The 21,696-nt window shown below is 57.2% G+C and overlaps 1 protein-coding gene and 1 long non-coding RNA gene across 4 annotated transcripts; one reads left to right on the top strand and one right to left on the bottom strand.

Moving 5' to 3' along the window:
• Positions 1-30: 30 nt before the first annotated feature.
• UBA1 (ubiquitin like modifier activating enzyme 1) lies at positions 31-19,573 on the bottom strand. 3 transcript variants are annotated; one of them, XM_084870561.1, is made up of 27 exons: positions 19,432-19,550; positions 18,631-18,738; positions 12,482-12,598; positions 12,303-12,361; positions 12,034-12,202; positions 11,805-11,939; positions 10,646-10,752; positions 10,048-10,138; positions 9,808-9,940; positions 9,248-9,345; positions 9,007-9,153; positions 8,707-8,883; positions 8,483-8,587; positions 8,312-8,392; positions 7,875-8,030; positions 6,357-6,522; positions 6,034-6,230; positions 5,240-5,304; positions 4,807-5,002; positions 4,042-4,116; positions 3,743-3,932; positions 2,469-2,557; positions 2,121-2,213; positions 1,829-2,020; positions 689-790; positions 490-590; positions 31-339 (listed from the first exon to the last, which is right to left on the bottom strand). In XM_084870561.1, the coding sequence occupies exons 3-27, from the start codon at positions 12,596-12,598 to the stop codon at positions 204-206; spliced, it is 3,177 nt and encodes a 1,058-aa protein (XP_084726687.1). In that variant the 5' UTR covers positions 18,631-18,738; positions 19,432-19,550; the 3' UTR covers positions 31-203. The 3 variants fall into 3 exon arrangements, with proteins under 3 accessions (XP_084726687.1, XP_084726688.1, XP_084726686.1); XM_084870562.1 differs by lacking the exon at positions 18,631-18,738 and having other exon boundaries at positions 19,432-19,573; XM_084870560.1 differs by lacking the exons at positions 18,631-18,738; positions 19,432-19,550 and adding an exon at positions 16,533-16,754.
• On the top strand, positions 6,529-7,713 carry LOC311615280. The gene is made up of 2 exons (XR_014793755.1): positions 6,529-7,056; positions 7,108-7,713. It is a non-coding gene; the product is annotated as an uncharacterized lncRNA (long non-coding RNA).
• Positions 19,574-21,696: the final 2,123 nt, after the last annotated feature.

Here is a 21,696-nt window from a genome sequence, read left to right as displayed (position 1 = left end):
CCTTCCCTGGAACCAGCAGGGAAGGCCATGTCCGAGTTAATAACTGTTTATTAGGATTCAAGGTTCTGAACAAGGTAGGAAGCAGTGGCAGGAGGGATCGGGCAGGGGGACGAGGAGGGAATACCAGGCTTGGCTAGCTGGGCCACTGCCATGAGTCAAACGGGAGCCCCGGGCGGGAAGGGCTCTGGAGAAGGGGCTTGGGGTCAGCGAATGGTGTATCGCACGTAGGGGACCTCGACATCCTCGCCGCTCTCGTCGTTGCAGCACAGCTCAAGCACCAGTGCCCGCACATGGCGGCCCAGCTTTCGCTTCGACACACGGCTTACGATCTCTGTCATCCTGCGGGCGGGCGGAGGGAGAGTGTCAGGGAGGCAGAAGGGAGAGGGAGGAAGGGGGCAGGCAGGCGGGGGGGGGGGGCATGCAGGAGCTGAAGGGTGGTGAGCAGGAGTGGGATTAGCTGCAGGCTGAGGCTCTGCCACCCAAACTCACGGTTGATCCAACCGTTCCTTGAGCTTGGCAGCTGGCATGAAGAAGGAATAGAGCATAGACACGCCCTGGGACAGCATGGTGATCTCCAGTTTATGCTCGCTCTGGAAGGAGGGGGGACGGGCGTGTCACAATGGGGGGCAGGCCAGTCGCAGGCACACTCGGCCTCCACGTGGGGTGAAGACGGAGGGAGGGGTCTCACCTTGAAGTAGTCAAGGAACTGCTTGAGGGTCATCTCCTCGCCGTTAGGCTGCAGCCCCTGCACCTCAAAGCGGTCCCACAACGTCCACTCTCGGGTATAGTACTGAGGGGCGAGAAGCAGACCGGGGTTACGGGGGCCCAGCCCCATCCCTCTCCCCGCTCCACTCATGCGGAGACAGCTAAGCAAGATCACAAGCCTCTTCTGTCCAAAGCTCTCTAGTGGCTTCCGCCTCACCCTAAGCACCGGAACCACGTGGTAATTGCCAAGGCCCTCCGTCATTGCAGTCCTCTCTGTGCCTCCCCTCGCTCACTCACTGTGCCCTAGCCACTTCTTTGTCAAACACGCCAGGCGGGCACGCCGCTGCCCCTGCAGACTGGTCCCTCTGCCTGAAGTGCCCTCCTCCCCAAAGCTGCATGGTCGGTCTCTTCACCTCCTTCAAGTCTGAACCCAAACTTCGAGCATTTCAGCAAGGTCTTCCGTGGCCCTCTCACGTTTAAAATCCCAAACCCAACCCCTCACCACCTGGTGCTCTCACTTCCTTAGCCTGCTCTTTTTTTCTTTCTTTCTTTTTTTTTGGGGGGGGGGGAGGGGTGCTCAAGAAATACTTAAGTTAATTAATAATCGAAGTAAAAGGACTTAGCATAGTAAGCCCCTAATAAGTGCTTGTTGCTCTTATTGTCAAGTTATTAACAAGCTTCTATCAAATGCCCCATCTTTTCTGAGGGCTCCCACAGGCAGAATAAGACCAGTGCTTAGCACATAGAATGCACTCAAAAATATGAGTGAAGAGCCGAAACCGGTTTGGCTCAGTGGATAGAGCATCGGTCTGGGGACTGAAGGGTCCCAGGTTCGATTCCTGTCAAGGGCATGTGCATTGGTTGCGGGCACATCCCCGGTAGGGGGTGTGCAAGAGGCAACTGGTCGATGTTTCTAGCTCTCTATCACTCTCCCTTCCTCTCTGTAAAAATCAGTAAGATATATTTTAAAACATATATATGAGTGAATAAACATGGGGCACACGAAAGGAGCAGCTACACCTTGACAGAAACCCCCAGCTGGCTAAAGCCTGTGAAGCACACTAGAGCCAGCTCTAGAGAGAAACACCCACCCACAAGCCCACCTCCTGGCGCAGGCCCTCACCTGGTGACGGGGTGCGGGCAGCGGCTCAGAGAAGGCGAAGAAGGGCAGGGCCAGGTTGAGGAAGCCATTCTTATAGGAGTCCAGCTTCCGGTGCCCCTGAACCACCTTGTACAGCTCCAGGCACACGAGGCCAACCACAGCTGCCGTGGTCGTGGCAATGGCCGGGATGATTTTCCCTGCGATCAGCTTGCTCTGTGAGGCAGGAGACACCCAGGAAGGTGGCAGTTAAGGAGGGGGTGGTGGGGGCGCGCACGCCTGGAGGGGGTGGCCCCGCAGGTCCGGGTCCCCTCACCTTGTGCCGGTCGGCAGCGGGAATGTCGTAGTTCTCTGCCCGGAGGTTGGACGCAGCCACAATGAAATCGATGTGGAAGTTGGTGTCATCATCCTTTTATGGGGGGGGGGGATAGAGAGAGAATGAGGATCAGAAGGGGAAGAGGATTCTTGGCTTTGGGGGACCCTGCAATTACCTGCTGTCGGATCACAGAGGCCGGGCTGGGAACACTTATTTGTTCAGGGCCGCATGGAAAGCCTGTGATCCAACCCTACAAAGGCCCGGGGCCGCCTCCAGAGCCCCCGAGATCTGTCCTGCCCAGCCACGGGTCACCCACCCCCTTGCCCGCCCAGGGTCCCCACACAGCACCTTCTCAAAGTCGATGGGGTACATCTTGAATCCGGGGAGCTTTTCTGGACTGGGCAGTGTGGCCTTGAGCTCCTCTAGACGGCTGTCATCTGCAGGAAGACGGAAGACACAACAGCTCCGTAAGGTCCCAAGCCAGGGTCCGAGATGAAAACAGAAGCCCAGGTTGGGGCAAAAGGTGTTCATATAGATCAGTGTTTCCCAAAGTGTGGTACGCGTACCCCCAAGGGTACGGGAAGAGTTCGGTGGGGGTACACGTTGCACCGGAGTTTGGTGGGATATGCACTGCACCGTGCTTAGCTGCGCCTAATTCTACGTTCTCATGAGTACGAGGGGTACTCAGCATTACGAAAATTATAGAAGGGGCACACATATGTCAAAAGTTTGGGAAACACTGATATAGATGAAGGATCTGAAAAGGAAAGCCATCCTGGAGGATGGGCCAAGGGGAGGGTAAAGCAAGGCAGCGGAGCACAAACCTGAAGACAGGAAATTGGGGGGATTATCAAGATCCCTAGAGAGACTATGGGACTTGAATGATGTTACGAGAAGAAAGCAGAGATCCAGGTGGGAGAGCTGAGGATCTTGGGGAGAATGTACAGAGAGGTGGGGAGACATGGAGGAAGAGATGGGGAAAAGGGGGGATGCCCAAGGCACACAAAGAGGAAGCTGGGGGAAATATGCAGACACGGATGTAGAGGAATGATAGGGAGGGGGAGAAAGAAGACACGAAAGGGGAGAATGAAGGCGTGTAAGAGGCTGAGACAGGTGGGAGGTTTTACATACATTTTATAAACACCCCGTACACATACGAGAAGAGGGTTAGGGTGGAGAGGAGCACGTGGGAGTATACATTTGGAAAGGAAGATGGGAGACGGTGAGAGACAGGAGAAGATGTATGGAGAGCAAGGGGGAGAGGGAAGGAAAACGCAGGGGGAATAGCACAGCTACTGACACATTCCTCTGGGGAGAGACAGGTGGAAGGGAAGGGTACGTGGATAATTCATATCATATCTCCACTCCGCCCCCCATGAAAAGATCAAGAGGAAACACTTTTTCCTTCAAGATGGGTATGCTTGGAACAAAAGAAAATAAACAGGGAGCGCTCCTGAGTGGTAAGGGAGAAGGAGTAAGGGCGGATTGGCCCTCACCAACCCTCTGCGTCTCAGAGAGGGAGGTGTGGAGTCACAGAGCAGAGCCAGGGGCAAAGGGTGGGTGGGGAGGCTGAGCCTGGCAGGGGACAAGTGGGAGGGTGACTCGTAGCCAAAAACCCTCACCAACAGAGGCGCTGGCGCTCTGCAGCTCCTGGTCAGAGACGTGGATCTTGACGCCAGACTTGGGGGTGAACTCGGGGACCTGGACGGACTGTAAGAGCGCGGCCACAGCAGCTCGGTCCTGAGAGCCTCCCAGTCCGTAGGTCTGGGCGAACAGGTTAGCGGCGGCCACCACGTAGTCCAGATGCAGGGGCTGGCAGGCAGGGCGCGGAAGGGGGAGCACGTGAGCCCTCCTCTGGGGGAGTCCTTGCCTCCTCCTCACCCACCCCCTGGCCCCGGGAGACCCCAGAGAGGAGACTTACGTTGTTGACATCAAAGGTGAGCGGGTGCGGACATCGTTTGGGTCCAGACCAGAAGGGCGCTCCGGAGCTGGTGAGCTGAGGGGAGCAGAGAGTTTTGAGGAGCAGGACTGAGAGGGGAGGCCTCTCTAAGACCCTAACTCCTCACCTTGGCCCCGGATGGGCCCTGACTCAGTACGGCTTGGCGCGCACAGGGGGCTGGAGCCAATCAGCAGACCCAGACCGTAGGGTCCCGTAGCTGGAAGTTCCAATGCCAGGCTGAAGCAGGGACCTCATGGAAAAAACTACCACCAATTCCTGGGCATTTGCTTTGAGCAAGACACACAGGCGTTCAATGAACGTTTACAGATTGCCAAACACCAATCCATAATATAGAAACGTAATTATCAGTCAATACCAGTAAGTCCTTACGAACATCCCCTCGAAGTAGGTACTATTAGCGCTACTCCACTGAGGGGGAGACCGAGGTGCAAGGAGGTTATGTGACTTGCCCAAGTGCAAATGGAGCTGGGGTTCGAATCCTCACGGATCCCTGTGCTCTCCACTCCGACATTTCTCCCCCATCATCCCTATGGCTCTGAAAGCCGGTATGACTCGGCCCGCGGCACAAGTCTCCTGCTCAGAGGGGACGGCAAAAACGAGCTCCCCATGCTTCGGGCCACCTGCCACAGCTGGACTAATGACCGGGAGGAGCCACGTGCTCGGGGGTGCCCACAGCAGGTTCTCATTTCAGATTTTTGCCAAATAGACCTGGCAAGTGGGCATTACCTGGTCAGGAGGGAAGTTGTGCAGCAGCTGCCGGATGTTGTTAGAGTACTGGGTGTGCCAGTGGTGGCAGGCCCAAGTCACACAGTCGGCCCAGGTCTGTGGCCGCTGCAGCAACAGGCTGCGCTGCAAGGCCTCCAGCACCTCCAAGGGTTGGGTGCCCGCCAGCCGCAGGGTCCGCTCCACAAACTTGGGGTCTCTATCAGGAATTGGAGTGGTCAAAGGGGCAGGATTACATAGCGGCCCCAGGAGGGGGCTCCGGGGCAACCCCACTTTCGCCTCGGAAAGCTAGTCCTGACCCGCGGTGGAATGAAGCCCAAGCATTCACTAGTTCACGTGACGTTTCCCTGGTGCTGGGTGCTACTGAGGAAAGCAGACAGGATGGATGCCATGGCTGGTAGGAAGGGGAAGGAGCAAGGGGGCGCTTGGTACTTACGTGAGGTACTGGTTGACGTTTTCGGCCGGCTGCTTGAAGAGGCCTTCAAACTCGTCTCGGGCCCACTGCAGAAGAAGCAAGCGGATTACTGGGGGCACTGGCTGACGGGGGGTTTCCAGAGACATTGCAGAAAGAGCATCAGTGAATAAGTCACATGCGAAAACACTGCTCTGGGAGAAGGAAAGCCCCTCAAACGGTGCTCCTAAACTCCCCCCACCCCCCAAACCTCAACTTAGAAACCAATGAGCCTGACCTCGGCAGTGGTAACAATAGCGAATGTAAGCACTTACGAATGGAAACAAAGTATTCCTAAGCTTCCTGTGCCTCCCTTGATGTTATGTCTCAATTGATAGAAACCAAAAAAGCCAAGGTTGAGACTTTGTATGTGGAAACACAGCCTCCCTCTGCAGAAGCATACTAAGTATCAGGGTGTGCAGTGTTGTGATGTCCATGACTTACTCCGGCACAAAGAAAAAACAAAACAAAACACCACATAAATCTAGGTAGGAAATGTGATAAAACAGGAACAGCTGTTAAATCGAGGTGACGAGTGGTATTTGAGTTCACCATACTGCTCTTTATACTTGTTTACATGCTGAAAAATATTCTAAGATAAAAGTTTAAAAAAAAGACCCAACCATGCTAAATATCTAGGCTGCCGGATAAGAAGTGAAGGGCGAAGGTCTGGACAGAAAGCACATCTTGTGCTGAGGCTTGCGACACCGAAAGGCCAGGGGCCCGGATGCTGAGAGGCGGGGGCTGGCTCCCTCCCTCGCCCCAAGCGGGCCACCCACCTGCAGGGTGTGCTCGATGGCGTTGGGGAAGTTCTTGAGGGTGCAGATGGGGATGGACTTCTCGGGCGGGTCCTGGCTGGAGCTGTACGACTCTGTCAGGAAGGGGATCACCACCTGCACGTTGCCCTTGGTGCCCAGCGTGCCCGACTCCAGCAGTGGCTTCCGGTAGTACACACAGCGGCGGTCCATGTACATACCTGGGGGTGGGGGGAGGGACATTAGGAGAGGAGAGAAAGACAGGCACCCCGAGACACACACACACACACACACACACACACACACACACACCCTGCCCTTAACCTCCTCACCCCCTCCCAACTCACGGGCATCCACGTTGTCCAGGGCGTTGGCCACCCCATCGAGGTTTTGAAAGAAGTCGTCGTCATAGATGCGCTCCGTGTCGGGGCCCACCCGGTTCTGGTGGCTGGTCACCCGGATGTGCGGGTTCATCTGGCGCACAGCCGCAGCGGCCGTGTCAGACTTTAGCTTCTGGCGGGGGCGAGGGTGGGAATGGGGAGGCAGAACTCGGTTATCGGTGCATTCACCAAACCAGCCTCAGGGGGCGCCCTGGCTTAGCAGGAAACAGTCCATGACAGTGCCACGTGGCCGGGGCCGTGGAGCATGTGGCAGGCACTCAGTGGAAAGGGAAGCAGTGACCAGACATCTGGTCTTTTGCCTACACAACACCTATTCTTCTTGCAGGTAACAGCGCCCAGGGTTGGGGTACATCCCCCCAAATAGAACAGGACGCAAGCACGCAGGTAAGCAGGATGCTCTCCAAGCCCCAAGTCAGGTCCTGTCCCTCCTCTGCTCGTAACTATACCCCAGCCCCCGCCTCCATTGAGGGTCAAAGGAGCTGGCCCGCTTCCGCTCTGGATCGTGGTCAGGGCACTACTCTGCTCCCTTACATCCTTCCAGTCTGTTCTGCTGTTTCCTTCGCACAGCATTTATCACGAACGATAAGTGACGCTGTCCCCACAGAAGGCTTCCCAGCTAATCCCTGTGTCACCCACCCCGCTCCCTGTGTGCAGGGAACAGTGAGCCCCGCAGGCATAGAGCACTCCCCGAGGAGAGGCCTGCTGGGAAGGGTGGCCCTCGGCTGGCATCCGGGAACTTGGGTTTGGGGAGGGTTCTCACCACTGCTGGTGAGGAGGCTGTGTGTGCCTAGACTACTTATGCAAACAGCATGGTTCGTGCCCAGCACCTGCTTTCCTTCTGGACATCTGCGACTCGGGGATGTGCCGGGCAGAGGGTGCCTGGGTGGGCAGCCCCCAGTGGAAACCTGGGGTGCTGAGTCTCTAAAGCTCCCCTGGTTGGGGACATCTCACATGTTGCTACTGGCGGGAAGTAAGGGTGTCCTGTGCGACTCCACTGGGAAAGGAGGCTTCGCCCAGTGCCCTTCCCTTTGCTGATGTTGCTCTGCGTTCTTCGGTGGAGAATTCATAGCTGTGACTGTGACTGCGTATGGCTGAGGATGGCATGGTGGGCCTTCAGTGCCAAGGGCACCTGCCCTAGCTCACCCACCTGCCTCCCTGTGGGGCGAGGGGGCTGGCTGTGCTGAGTCCTGCGAGTTCTCTCTGTGAGTCACTGAACTTGGGGGTAGTCTGAAGGACCCCCACCCCACAAACTGTCCCAACAGCACAGAGGAGGAAAAAGGAAAAAAAAAAAACAGATGAAAAATTGTAGATTCAATGAAGGTTACTCTTATCAACGTTTGAATGAGTGACAGAGAGAAACTAAAGGAAAGAAAAAGGCGGAAAGGCCTCTTTTCCAGAAAGAATGGGAACAAAGAACAGGAGGAAAGTGAAATGAAAAAGCACCCCCCGCACCCCCAGACTTACCGTAACGTCCCAGGGCCGGAACAGAAACTGTCTGTTCAGATTGGACTTCTCAATGGTGTCCATGTCTGTGACGACAATTTCGCCGCCGTCCCCGCAGCCCAGCCCAATCATGGCGAAGTTCTTCAGCAGCTCACAGCCAATGGCTCCCGCACCCACCTAGGGAGCGGCCAAGAGACAGAGCCCGGTTCATGCTGGTCAGCTCAGAGTCACCCTGAACACAGTAGGAGCCCGGATGAGGGGCTAGTGCCACATACATAAGCTCCAGGGCTGTGAGAAATAACCAACCAGTCACGGGAGGGAGGCAGCACCAGAGGGGTTAGCAGAAGGCTGCACAAGGCACTGACAGGTATGAGAACCGAAAGACCCTCCCTCAGGAGGCGGAGACCCCTGGAGAGATGGCCACAGGCCAGGAGAGGTGAAGGCAGGGAATCACTCACCAGAAAGTACTTCTGCTTGTTCAGTTTCTCTTGCATGTCTGAGCCAAAGACAGCCACCTGCCCGTCATAACGGTTCTGGCGCTGGGGAAGGAGAAGGGGAGAGGGTCAGAGGGGGGGCCTTACCGGGAATGCCCCCCAGCGGTGCCTTCCCCAGGGGCCACACTCACGTACCGGGGTGCACTTCTCCTCTGTGAGGGCCCCTTTGTCCTCTGGGAGACACTCCAGGGCATCGAAGTACAGCCACTGCATGATGGGCATGAACTTCCCGGAGCAGGCCTGGCCATCGGGGACGAGAGGGAAGGCGGTCAGTGGGGGCAAAACACAGACTAGCAAGCGATGGAGTCAGGGAGGTGCCTGGCCTAGCCCCAGCCCTGCCATTCTCCACCTCTGCTGACCTTCATGACCTCTTGGGCAGCCAGGCCGCCAATGAAGGCATTGATGGGGGCTAGGTCCCCAGCAGCCACGTATGCCAGCTTCCGGATGAGGTCCTCGTCCAGACTCTCCTGCTGCACCGCTGGCAGGGCTCGAGCATTTACAGCCTGCGCTAAGGCCACCAGCTCCGTGGCATCCGCCTGGTGGGGCAGAGTGAACCAAGAACGCGCCTGTCAGACCACGGTGGGTGAGGGTGGAGGGGCAGAGGGCATGGTGGGCCTTCAGTGCCAAGGTCCCCTGCCCTGGCTCTCCCACCCACCCACCTCGTTGTGGGGCCGAGGGGGCTGGCCGTGCTGAGCACAGAACTGGTGCAGGGCCTGGAAGCCAATATGCAGCTGGGCAGGCCGGGCAAACTTGGCGAAGTCCGTCATCACGAAGTCAGGCTCCACCAGGGAGGCCAGCAGAGATTTCTGTGGGAGGCAGGTCGTCAGAACCGGAAGAGAGGAAGGGAGAACCCGGAAATGCCCAGAACCGCCCCTGCAGTCCCAGACCCTCCGCACTCACAAAGCTGATCTTCTTAGGAACTTTGACCTGACTGACGATACCGCCCCGGATATAGTCAGAGAAGTTGGAGGTGTCACAGATGCTGAAGGTGTAGGGACCTGCGGAGAGGGGGGCGTGGTGAGAAAAAACCCATTCCTGGCCTGCCTCAGACACCAGGAACCCTCTCTCCTCACCCCAGGTCCCACCTGGACACCAGAAACCATCTCCCTTCCGCCCCAGATCCAGCTCTGAGCCCGAGACCCCGTGTCCCTGACCCCGAGTCTGCACTGGGGGACACGCCCTTCTCCCTGTTCAGATCAGCTCAGACACGAGGGGATCCTTTGTCTGCTGTTCAAGTACCAGAGATCCTTCCCCCTCAGCATAAAACCAGGGACCTGTTCTCCCGGGATCCGCTCAGACCTAAGACGGCATCTCTCCCCCTGCCCACCAGCTGTGCTGGGACCCTTAGGGGCTGTTTCCGGTTCAGCTCAGCCACTCAGACTGTCTCTCATTCCATTCCTCTTGCTCCGAGCCCGGGGCCACGCCTCCTACCTTCCAATTCCCCAGCGGCCCCGGCTTACCCAGGACTTTGATCTCCATGGGCTGACTTGCGTTGAGCTCAACCATGCCCTGTACTTCTGAGAAGCTGACAAAATCGCCGCTCTCAAACCCGTGCCGGGCCTCGTCCAGGCAGGTCACCACACCAGGGTTGTCCTGGTTAGAGGAAGGAGGAGTCTTCAGAGGCACTCAGGGGACCAGGAGCAGACAAGGCCTGCTGCTGCCCACCTGCCTGCCAGGACCCCCGAGGCCGGTCTCCTCACCTTGGTAATCATGGAAACCATAGCGCTGAGTGGCTGCTCCCCATTGGAATCGGTGAGGACCATTTCCTCTCCAAAGTCGCAGAAGAGTTGCCTGCAGAGGGGGCAAGCAGGGCTGAGGCCGAGTCCCATGTAGAAGGGGACCCCTTATGCCCCTCAAGATGCTGCAAATACTTGCTGAGCAAACTCAGCCCACCCCTGCTGGGAATCGGACGGTGTTCTTGCCACATGGGGAGGTGAACACACAGAATCTAAAACCCGGGTAGCTGCTCTGGCCGGTATGGCTCAGTGGCTAGAGCGTCGGCCTGTGGACTGAAGGGATTCGGGTTCCATTCCAGTCAAGGGCATGTATCTTGGGCTGCAGGCTCCTCCACGGCCCAGGCCCTTGGTCAGGGCACGTGCAGGAGGCAACCCATTGATGTGTTTCTCTCACATCGATGTTTCTCTCTGTCTTCCCCTCTCTCTGAAAAATCAAGGGGAAAATATCCTCGGGTGAGGAAATAAGATACATAAATAAGACATGGGTAGCTGAGGGCAGTGAGGGCTTGGGGTTGTGACCGGGGCCTGGTAGGGTTTGGGGGAAAAGGGTGGGGACACTCACCCAAACAGGCCTCGGGTGTCTGCCACCACCAGCTTGATGCCACGACTGTGACAGAACTCACCCACCAGCAGCTGGTCTTCCAGGGGGCTGTTGGTGAGGACCACCACCTGCGGACAGGCAGGGGGCGGGCTCAGCCGTGGGAGGGCTCTGTGGGTTTAACTCTTTCGCAGATGCAGAGTATCTACTATGTATCACGCTTAAGAGCGGTGAAAAGGTGAATCCCCAGGAATTCCCAGAACACGCCAGGCAAGGTAAAGAGGCAGCTGGGAAGACGAGAGCCTGGGAACATCTGACTCATTCATTTGCCAACACCCACGGCTGCCTGCCTACAGCCCGGCCATGCCCTGTGCGACGCAGAAGCGGTCAAACCGTCCCAGCCACGGTCTGAGCTCACTCCCACCACACCCACTCGCTCCCAATTCTCGAGACACTGCCCGCTCAGCCCCGATCCTGGGGCTCTGCTCTCTGCCTGAGCGGCACCCTTGCCCACCGGGGTGAGGGTCCTGTGGCGGTGCGTCCTGGCTGCCGGACCCCCCGGGGCAGCCTCAGCTCCCCAGGTTCCTCTTTCCGGCCCCAGTTTTTACTTAACCAACAACCAGGTGGCCCTTATTACGGGCCAGCTGCTGTGCTAAGTGTTTAGCCCTCCCCAAAACTGTGAGGTTGGTTTTGCTACCACACCTGCGTCTACAAACAGGAAAGGGTAAGGCACAGATTAAGTGACCTGCCTGAGGTCATACAAGCAGAGATTCACGCCAAGGCACCTGGCTCCAGTATGTGCTCTGTCCACATGCCCCCCGCCCCCAAAGGCGGGTCTAGGATCTAAATCAGGGGTCCTCAAACTTTTTAAAGTGGGGGCCAGATCACGGTCCCTCAGAGAGCTGGAGGGCCAGACTATATGAACTACTAATTCCTACTGTAACACCTCGGCTGCGCTCACTGCCCAAAAAACCTGGCGGGCCGGATCAGACTCCTCTGCGGGCCGCATGTGGCCCGCGGGCCGTAGTTTGAAGACCCCTGATCTAAATCCTGCCTGCAGCCCGGAGATGCACTGCCAGCATGGAACCCGGCCCAGGGCCGGGCCAGTGAAAACCCTGGACAAATGACCACACCGGAGACGGGCTCTGAGAGAAGCGGGCAGGGGCTGGGCTGGGCCTGGTACCTGAAAGCCGCTCAGGAAGTCCTCAACGAGGGGGCCGGTGTAGGCGCTGACAGGCACGTAGCTGTTGAGCTCGGCGAGGCGGGGCTGGGAGACCTCAGCCCGGTTTTTGCCAATGTCCTCCTCCCGCAGGTAGAACTGCCAAGCAGAGTGGGGCGTGAGGTGAAGGGGCTGCGGAGCCTGGGGTTGGGGGGGTGCCTTGGCAGGGGAGGGAGGGGTCAGGAAGGGATACCTGGGAGGAGAGGTCAGCCCACTGGGCGGTGCCTTGATCATGCAAGGTGACGGCCTTGACCCCGCCAAGGATGATGTTTTTGGCAATCTCCACGCCCAGACCCCGAAGGCCTGATACCAGTACGCTGGAGGTCTGCAGCCGTTTCATTGCGTCATGGCCCAACACGTATCTGCCAGGTTAGGGGGGCAGCAGGGTCAGGGCCCGGCCCTCCTGCCCACATCCTCCCAGAGCCCCGCCCCCACCGCTGCATCCGCCCCGGCCCCGCTCACAGCTGCCGGGAGTACAGGCCCTCATCTATGTCTGCGTCGTTGCCGTTCTTCGCCATTCCCTGCGGGGAGAGGGCGAGGACAGGGTCAAGGGTACGGGAAGGTGGAGGGTCAGGGCAGTGATACAAAGTGCACTCCCCCGCCGCCGCCCCACCTGCCGGTTCCTGGAAGAAGGCACTCACGTTGGTTGGCAGCGAGGACACTTCCGACAACACAGAGTGGGCAGGGGAACAGTTAGAACCCGGCTTAGGATCAGGCCCGGACACGCGACGTTTCTTGGACAGCGGCGAGCTGGACATCTGGGTGGGAAAAGGAGGGTCAGGTGGCCTGAGGAGCATGCGTGTTTCTGCCGATTAGCGGCGACTGTGGGGGCTAGTTGCTCCGGTTCACAAGAGGAGACAGGCACAGAGAGGGGAGGCGACCTGGCCAGGGTCACACAGCTCTCTGAGCTGAGATCTGAAGCCGGGTGGTCCGGCTTGCAATCCGTGCTGCTGACCACCAGGCCACAGCCCAGCGCGATGAGGGGGACACCACTCCTGCAGGGGAAAGGAGTAACAAGGATGTGCTTGTGGGGAGTTAGAGGACGGATGGAGATCCGGGTCATTCAGGTCGGCCTGCCGCTGCTTATCAGATCGCATTTGACCTCTGTGAGCTCAGTCCCCTCACCTGTGAAATCGGCTTGACAACACCACTTACCTACCCCGTGGAGTTGCTGAGAAAGAGCACAGAACACGGAGCCTGGCCCAGAGCAGGCGGGCAAGAACGGGCAGCCGTTCTCCTCTCCCTTAACCCTGGCCACAGGGGCGTGGGGGGGGGAACTGGGCTTGGACACCCATCAGGGTGGCCCGATGGCGGAGAACCCGGTTCCCAGAGGGCGAAGGGGGCAGTTTTACAAACCCCGCCCCCTCCCCTTCCGCCCAGGGCCGCTCCCAGAGCGGAGATACCCAGGCCGGTAGGCTGGCAGGGAGAGAAGGCACCCCCAAGCCCAGCCTTCACCGGAGTCCCTTCAGCAGGTTACAATGTAAGCGCTTCTTAAGAGCCCTCCCTGGGCTAAGCCTCCCGCTGAGCACTTGACACTTGGCTCCCGGAGCACCCCCAGCAGGCGAGAGTAACATCCCGCGCTGGTAACATCAGTAACATCCCTCCGAATCACACCGGGGCTCAGGATCCCGCAGAGAATGACAAGCTGGACCCAGGCCAAGATCTGCTTTGCCCGAGGCCAGGCTGCCTCCCGGTGACCGGGTCAGCATCTCTGCCAGACAAATGGGAAAACCTGAGGGGCGAGGGCAAGTGGACTTGCCAAGTGTGGCACGCTAGGTGCTAGGTGCGGGAGACAGAACAATGCAGGCTGCTGTGGAAACGAAACCAGGGGCGGGGCTGGTGACTGGATGCAGCCGCTGGAGAGTCATTTCCCCTCATTTCCCCTCGCCTCCCAGGCTCCTCTAGGCCTCTGTTCTGCAGACAATCACACCAAGCGCCCCCACTGCACGCTGCACGTAACATTTCATCCTGGCACCTGTCACACTGGCGCTAAGCGAGATGACAGGAGCGCCCTGCTGTCTCCTCAGAGGAAAGGGCTTTGTCTAATCCTAACAATAGCCAAGGACCCCATAACCCTATGCCCACATCACAAAACAAAGCCCCGTCACCTGCCTAGAGCTTGTGGGACTGTTTGCCGCAGGCTTCCTAGGGGAACAGCTTAGGGACCCAGCTCGGAGCCAGGCACAGTGCTAAGGGAGGAGGACCCAGGGGGCAGGGGGCATGCTAGCCACCAGCCAGGGTGGGAAGAGATGCGGTGCATTGGGGAGAAAAGGCAAATCACGTTTCTCCATCTGCTGACTCTGACCAGCGGGGCCTCATTTCCTCTGAGCCCCATTTTCTCCAAAAGTGGGGACAAATGGAAATAGCCTCAAGGGGCTGCAGGGAAGGTTAAAAAAAAATCAAGGTCTGTGGGCAGAGCCTGGTGAGCTGAGAACATAAGCCCCTCCCTTGGCACATGCAGTGGCCTGCATTACCTAACTGCTTGCCTGGTCACTGGTTTGCCTGCTTGGGACACGCCATCTCCCAGCTCCCTACATCAGAGATGATCGAGGGCCTGAGAGATCTTGAATATCTTCACCGTCTACCTCTGGACCCCTAGTGCTGGCAGCAACAGCCTGAGCAGGTGTGGGTCCATTGTCAACTGCAGAGGTCTGCAACAGGCCAGTCTCAAGGCAAGCGGGAGGGGTCTGGGCCTCAACCCCGGGAGGAGCTATAGATCCCCCATCCCCACCACGAAATGGATAACCTTTCTCGCTCAGCATATGCTCAGACCCCAATCAGGACGCGGACACTATAAAGACTGTCCAGCAGAGCTGAACTGGGGGACTCAAGAGTTTCGGAACTTGCCTGAGGTCTCCAAACTGGTGATTTTGAAGCCTGCGCATTCTCTATCACTCAGACTAGACAAGGTCTGAGGTAGGAGTCCTGGAGCAGGTTTGAGAGTGGGCGGGCACAGGGTCAGGCTATTAGGATGAACCTAGGGCACAGGATGCTGGGGCCTGTTAAGCCTCCTAGGAGGGATTAACTGAGAAGTCCCTGGGAACATAAATAAAAGAGAGGAGTCAGGAGGCAACTGTCTGAGTCCAGGGAGGCTCGCAGGGAGCGATGTTAGAGACCCTGGGCCCAGGTGGGAAGGGCACCCGGGTTGATAAGACTAATTATGGAAAAGGGAGCTTTGGGGAAGGGCGAAGGAATGACAGGTCCCCAGAGGTTACGCGGAGCTGCCCCGGCAATGGGTGGGGACTAGGGGAGGGGTATTTTCCATCAGGAGGATGCATGGGTCCTGGGGTTCTTTTGGGGGCAGAGAGAAATCTTTGATAAAAGAAATAAGGACCGGCAGAGACAAACAATTGGGGCTTTCAGGGGGGAGGGTCTTTGACATCCAAGCCAGAGTCCCTGGAGGCTGGGAGGGTGGTTGCTGAGGCCCAGGGCGGGGCTGGGAAGGGATTTCTACCGGAGCTGGAAGGCCCTGTTTAGATCCCATCAATAGATCACCTCTCTGAGGGGGCAGAAAGGAGAGCCATGCCCAGATAGTTCTGGGCCTAAAAAGTCCAGTAAGCAGATATTGGCTAGGTCGCCCTGTGGGGTTGGGTTTCTTTGACTGATTATGTGGGATCCTGTGGAGGCTGAGCGAGCAGAGGCTGAGCACTGGGATTGCTGAGGGGAGGGACATCTGACCACGATGTGGGCCCCGGGAAACGGAAAATGAAAGCCCGGGGCCTGGGACTGCAGATAGTGTCGACCTGGAAAGGCTCTGAGGGTAGATTCTGAACCCGATGGGAGGCGGGAGCATCTGGAAGAGAAGCTGGAATGCCAGACTGCTTCCGAAGGCAGAGGTGGAGCTGAAGGGTGGGGTTGGACAGGCAGGTCTCTGGTGGAGGGGGGTAGGAGCCAGCGGGGTCTGCAAGGCTAGATGCCTGCGTGGGGATCGCTGATGGAGGATTAGGTGTCTAAGCAGATCCTCTCTGGCGCCTGGTCCCCTGGGAGGGAGGCTCGGAGGGAAGATACTGGGGGCTTGGGTGTATCTGACGGGGGAGATGCAGAAGCCTGCAGGGGGTCGTCTCTGAAGAGAACACTGGGATCGGGGGGGAAAAAGGAGGCATTCCTTTATAGAGATGCCTTCTAGGCGCGGGTTCTAGAAATTGAAAGGAGTCGCTAAAGGCAAACGCTGAAGGGACCCTCTGAATAGAAGCGCTGGCCCCTGAGGGTTTCTGATGGCAGATGCTGGGGCCAGGAGACCTGCGATGTGCAAGAGGGGTCTCTGACATGAAAGCCAAGCCCAAACGGTCTTTACAGGGTCTAGTCCCCGTGGAAGCTCCGCGGGCAGACAGGCTGTGCGCGCGCGCCGGGGCGTCGGAAGCAAGAAGATGCTAGAGAACGATCAGAGCAATGAAAGCCTACGACCCCTCCCTCCCCAGGGTCTGGCCCCTCCTGGAAGCTTGCGAGGGCAAAGAACGAGGGTCTAGGGGTGTATGCAGGGAGATGCTACAGAAGGTCTTTCATACTGGCTGGTCCCTTACGGGAAATGACGGCCCCGCCCCAAGCATCGGTGGAATGTCCCCCCATTCCACCGATCCCCGAGCATCCCCGTCAGCACGGTCCGCCCCCCATCGGCCGTGCCCAGCGCTGGCCCGCTCCCCTCCAATGCACCCCCAGAGCCCTGCCAAGGTGCTGAGAACAGCCATTCGTTACCAATGCCGGTTCCCCGGGTCGCGCCGCCGCCAACTCCTCTAGGAGCCGAAACCGAGCTCGGCCGCCACCCTCCTGGTCGTCTTTCCCGCTGTCTGGGCCGCTAAGAATCGCCGCCGCCCGAGCCTCCTTCTCCTCCCCCGGCTGCAGTGGCCGTGCCCGTCCCTGCCACCTCCTTTAACTCAGCAGCCGACACAAGATGGCGGCCGGCGAGCGCGAGGCCGGAACAAAACCTTCGGCCCCGCCCCCAGGAACCCGGATGCCCGGAGACCGCGCCCATTTCGGCCCCAGCCCGTCCGTGACTCATCCGCGGAGGAAGCGCGCCACCTGGCGGCCACGGCGGCACCAGCGATGGGGACAGGTGGGGAAACAGGTAGCGCAGGCCACGCCCCGCGGAGCCTGAATAATGCATGTGTGGCCGTTGCCATGGGAACCCAGCCAGGGCATCCAACACACACACTTCCGGGTCGTGAATTATGCATGAGGCCAGGTGGGTGGCTGAGTAAGTCAATGTTAAAACGCGAGGCCACGCCTCGCTGCTCATGAATAATGAATGGCCTCGCAGCAGCCCGGAAGCCAAGGAGACCCAGGCCACCTCTCTCATGAATAATGCACTCGGCCCGGTGGGCTGGAACAAAAGGGGCGGGCCCGCCCCACTGCTTCATCGAACACCCAGTAAGCAGGGAAATAGGGCTACTACAGGAACGCCCCCCCGCCACCCCGCCCTCGCTCATGAATAATGAATAATGCTGCAGTAGCTTAACCTGGAAACTCGGAGGTCAAGAAAGGTCCCACTTACTTATCATGAATTATGCATGAGGCTGGATGGACAGCGCTGCCCAGCAAGCTGGGATTAGGATACACCAGCATGGCAAAAAACCACTCCTTCCTGCTCATGAATAATGAAAGACCGAGGATACGGAGCCATAAGGGTAAAGGTACCGGTACTTGCCTCCTCCCCACCCCTGACTGACTGCCCGTGAATCAGGGCTGCCTGGGTCCAACCAAATCCATACTCACTTATGCTTTTGACAGGTGCCTCAGTTTCCACAGCTGTAAAATGGGGATAGTACTCACCTCCTAAAGGCAATGTGTGTGATTAAAATGTAAATATTATATATTAGTACAAAGGTCATATGTCCCTCCCAGAAGGACACTGGAATGCTAAGGCCACCAACGTCCAGATCATCAGAGGTAAACCCTGGGCACACAATAAGCACCCAACACTGTCCAATAACAGCAGATCCCGTGGATACATACGGTGGCTCCTGTGGTGTTTCCTTTCCATGCATTGTACCACCGATCAGGAAATCGATTCCTTCTTGTCCTTCAGGTCGAAGCTCAAAGGTAACCTCCTTAGAGTTCTTAAACCCTCACAAAAAGCATACCTACCCACGGATGACTAGCTGTGTGGCCTGGGTCCAGAGAGTTCACTTACTCACCCACAGAATGAGAAGAGTCATTTACCTTGTCAGGGAGTTTCAATGAGTAAATATGCAGAAAGGGCTTAGACCAGTGCCCAGCATAGCGCCATCTGACTGCCATTAGTAGTAGTTCCATGAAATTGGGGGAGGGGGGGGGTCGATTCTAGCATTTGATTAAAATTACAGACCGGAACTAGACTGGTTAGGTTTGAATGCTGGCTCAACCACTCACAGACTGTAGCTGTAGGCAAATTACTTACCCTCCTGGTGTCCCAGTTTCTTCGTCTATTAAATGGGATAATCATAAGCTACCTCCTAGGACTGCTGTGGGGATTCATGGGCTAATAAAGCGCTAACTACATGTCAACTAATCTGATCATCGTTTTGCCTCTACCTATTTTCCAGGCTCACAGAAAGATCTGCCAAAGATCGCACAGCTGGCAAGGATCAATGGGATCTCTGTTGATAATCTGGGATCAGCGGGTTTATAATGAAACGAATGAACCCTGTAGGAGGGAGGCCTCGTCCGCTCCCTAGAGGGAAGGTTTAAATCCTGGAGACCCCAAGGGACAGCGAACAGTGGATCATGTAGATGAAGCCGCGTAAGCCACGCCCCCTCGTGAATTATGCACAACGCCCCTATTAAAGCTACAGAAAACTCTCGGGGAGCTACTCACCTTTACGATTTATGAATGAGCTCTAGTTTGCCAGAAAGACTGTGGAACGACCCTTCAGCATGCTCATCCAACCCTCTTGAACAATTCACAAGTCATACTTCCAGCGCACTAGGTGCAAAAGAGGTAAAAGTGGACTTCCGAACAGCCCCGCCTCCTCATGAATAATGGATGAAGCCGGGCTAACGAAGGCGCGGGGGAACCCTGTCCCCTCGGGAAGCGCTCAGGGCTTCAGTGCCCCTTCCACGGTACGGGCAAGGGGCCCCTCTCCCTACCAACTTGTGGGCCGCGACGTCTCAGTCTCTCTGCCCCGGGTGCGCAGGCACGGGGAACCGCACCATAGAACCAGAGGTCACAAAGGCCACGGACACCCTTACAATGCCACGTTGGTCCCGAACGTTCCCGCAGTCACCAGGACCCCTCCTGAAGCAAGCCGCCCCCAAACTCAGCCTGGACTTCAGGGGCCTCCCATTTCACCTAGCCCCTTAGGGAGCGCCCCAAATGCTGCCCCGGGGAGAGGGTACTCATCCATAGACCCCAAAGGTCTCCTCACACATCCTCTTCTAAGCCTGTCTCTGGGGGATACATACATCCTGCCTCCCAGGGATACTCCCTGAAACAGACCCCCCACATCCACCCCGAGTCCCCGCAGACCAGGGGTCCCTCTTAAAACAGCCACCCCGAAAAGCCACCCGGGGCCCGGAGCCTCTAAACATGCCCATTGGGGGTTCCCCGAAACTGAGACCTCCTCCCCCAGATGCTGTCCACGGGCTGGGGGGAGAGGGACACCGAGTTCTCACTCACCCCCTGCGCTGAGCGGAAGCCTCGCCTTCCTGCTGGAGATGAGCCGGCGCCACGGGGCAACGGAAGACCAAGCAAGGCAGCTCCTCCGTCGCCCAAGAGAAGCCAGAGTTTGCGCGGAGCTCGAAAGCGCGGGGCCTTGGGTGCCTCGGTTGGAAGGTACCACGGCCGCTCAGCTCAGAGGGGTGTCCGCCTCAGCGTCCGCGCCGTCGGCAGCCCGCGTCAGGCCCAAACACCCCTACGGGTGGTGGTCCTTCCCAGAAGCGCGGGGCATGCTGGGGCTAGTAGTCCTGCCCAGCTGGTGCTGGGTGCACGTGGTGAGCATCCGCGCCAGAGTATTGGAAAAGTAAACCTGAACTGGGGCACTCTGGGAGCGGTGCCCCGGGGCGTGGGAAAAGGCATGGGAGCGCCTTCCATCAGATCGCTCCCTTCTGATTTCCCGTCTGATTTATCCTCAGAGACCTGCCCTGGGACCCCATGGACAGCAGTCGCAGGACACCTCCCAGAGAAGATGGCATGTGGGAAGTGAGGCCCCTGGAACACGAGGAAACGATCCCAGAGAGAGGGAACATCAGGGGCAAAGCCCCGAGGGTGCCATTGCCGTAAGGTTTGAGGACAAGCACTGAAGTCTGTAGCTGGAGAGGCGGGAAGGAGGGAGGGAGGGAGGACACCGTGAGATAAGACCGTAACAAGGAGGGCATTGTAAGCCAGGCAGAGACGGGAGGGTTTTCAGCGGGGGAGTCACATCATACAAGCTATCCGGCTGCTCTGTGTGGCGAGAGAAGAAACCAAGGAGGAAGGTGGAGGCAGAAAAACCAGTGGAAAGGCTGCTGCCAGCCAAGAAGTGATGAGGGGATCAGAGTAAGACAGCTGATGTGAGGAGGGAGCACCCTAGTCAAGACATGGAGCCTGCCATGGCCGGTGCTGGGTTGGTTGGAGCTTCCTCCTGCACACCAAAAGGTTGTGGGTTCCACTCCCCGTCAGGGCACATACCTAGGTTGCAGAGGGTCCGAGCACTAGGCAACCGATGTGAGGGGCTTTTCCCTCACATTGATGTTTCTCTCTCTCCCTCTCTCTCTCAAATCAACACAATCGTATCGTCCTTCAGGATTAAGAAGATATGGAACCTTTTCATTATTCCAGAAAACTGCCTTGCAATCTTTTCCAGGAAATACCTTCTCCACCTCCATGCTACTCTGTCTGCTATCACCCTCTGATTGAAAACTCCGGAGTGGACTCATATACTTTGTATTCTTTTTGTGTCCTTTCCCCCCTTAGTGTGTCTATGAGAGTCAGTCATGTTTGTATCAGTATCCCATTATATGAACAGACGGTAACTTAGCCACGCTCCTCTTGTTGCCTGTTTGGGTTACCAGTCCTGGGCTATTATGAATACAGCTGCTATGAATACACATATAACAGTCCTTTTGTTGACGCTTGCATTTATTTGGGGTAAACATCTAAGAATGGACTTGTTAAGTCATGGGATAAGTATATGCTTACCTTTGTACGAAACAGCCAGTTTCCCAGAGTGCCTGTGCCATTTACTGCGGCCAGCCACATGGGAGAGATCTTCCTTGGGCCCCATGGTAACAGCCCCGGGGAGGATGGGGCTAAGGGGAGACCCAAATGGTCCTGGGAGTGGCTCCTGGGACCTTGGATTGGCAGGCACACTTCCCTCTTCACTCCCTGGGGCCATCAGCCTTCAAGGGCACGGGGCCTGCTGATTGCTCCTGATATCCACTGGGAGATGCCCTAGGGCAGTGGTTCTCAACCTTCCTAGTGCCTCGACCCTTTAATCCAGTTCCTCATGTTGTGGTGACCCCCAGCCATAAAGTTATTTTCGTTGCTACTTCGTAACTGTCATTTTGCTACTATTAATGAATCGCAATGTAAATATCTGTTTTCCCATGGTCTTAGGCAACCCACAGGTCGAGAACCGGGGAAGACACAGATATTAGTTACGAAGTAGCAACGAAAATAGCTTTATGGCTGGAGGTCACTACAGCACGAGGAACTGTATTAAAGGGCCGAAGTATTAGGAAGGTTGAGAACCGCTGGCCTAGGCCCGTGGTCGGCAAACCGCGGCTCTTTGGCCCCTGGGGTGTGGCTCTTCCACAAAATACCACGGCCTGGATGAGTCTATGTTGAAGAAGTGGCATAGGAAGTTTAAGTTTAAAAAATGTGGCTCTCCGAAGAAATTTCAATCTTTGTCCTGTAGCTATTTGGCTTCGTTTTTTTTGTTTTTAAATATATTTTATTGATTTT

The sequence above is a fragment of the Pipistrellus hanaki genome, assembly GCF_964339955.1.
Source record: "Pipistrellus hanaki genome assembly, chromosome: X".
Classification (NCBI taxonomy): Eukaryota; Metazoa; Chordata; class Mammalia; order Chiroptera; family Vespertilionidae; genus Pipistrellus; species Pipistrellus hanaki.
This window is presented reverse-complemented; position numbering and strand designations above follow the sequence as displayed.

Bases quoted from the DNA above. Each gene is read 5' to 3' on its own strand.
- UBA1 (XM_084870562.1), bottom strand. From the start codon at position 12,598: ATGTCCAGCTCGCCGCTGTCCAAGAAACGTCGCGTGTCCGGGCCTGAT. The intron at 10,139-10,645 runs GTGAGTGTCCCC...CCCCCTCTGCAG, and splicing joins GACACCCGAGGCCTGTTTGG to GCAACTCTTCTGCGACTTTG. The intron at 2,214-2,468 runs GTGCTGTGTGGG...CCCCCATAAAAG, and splicing joins ACCCCATCGACTTTGAGAAG to GATGATGACACCAACTTCCA.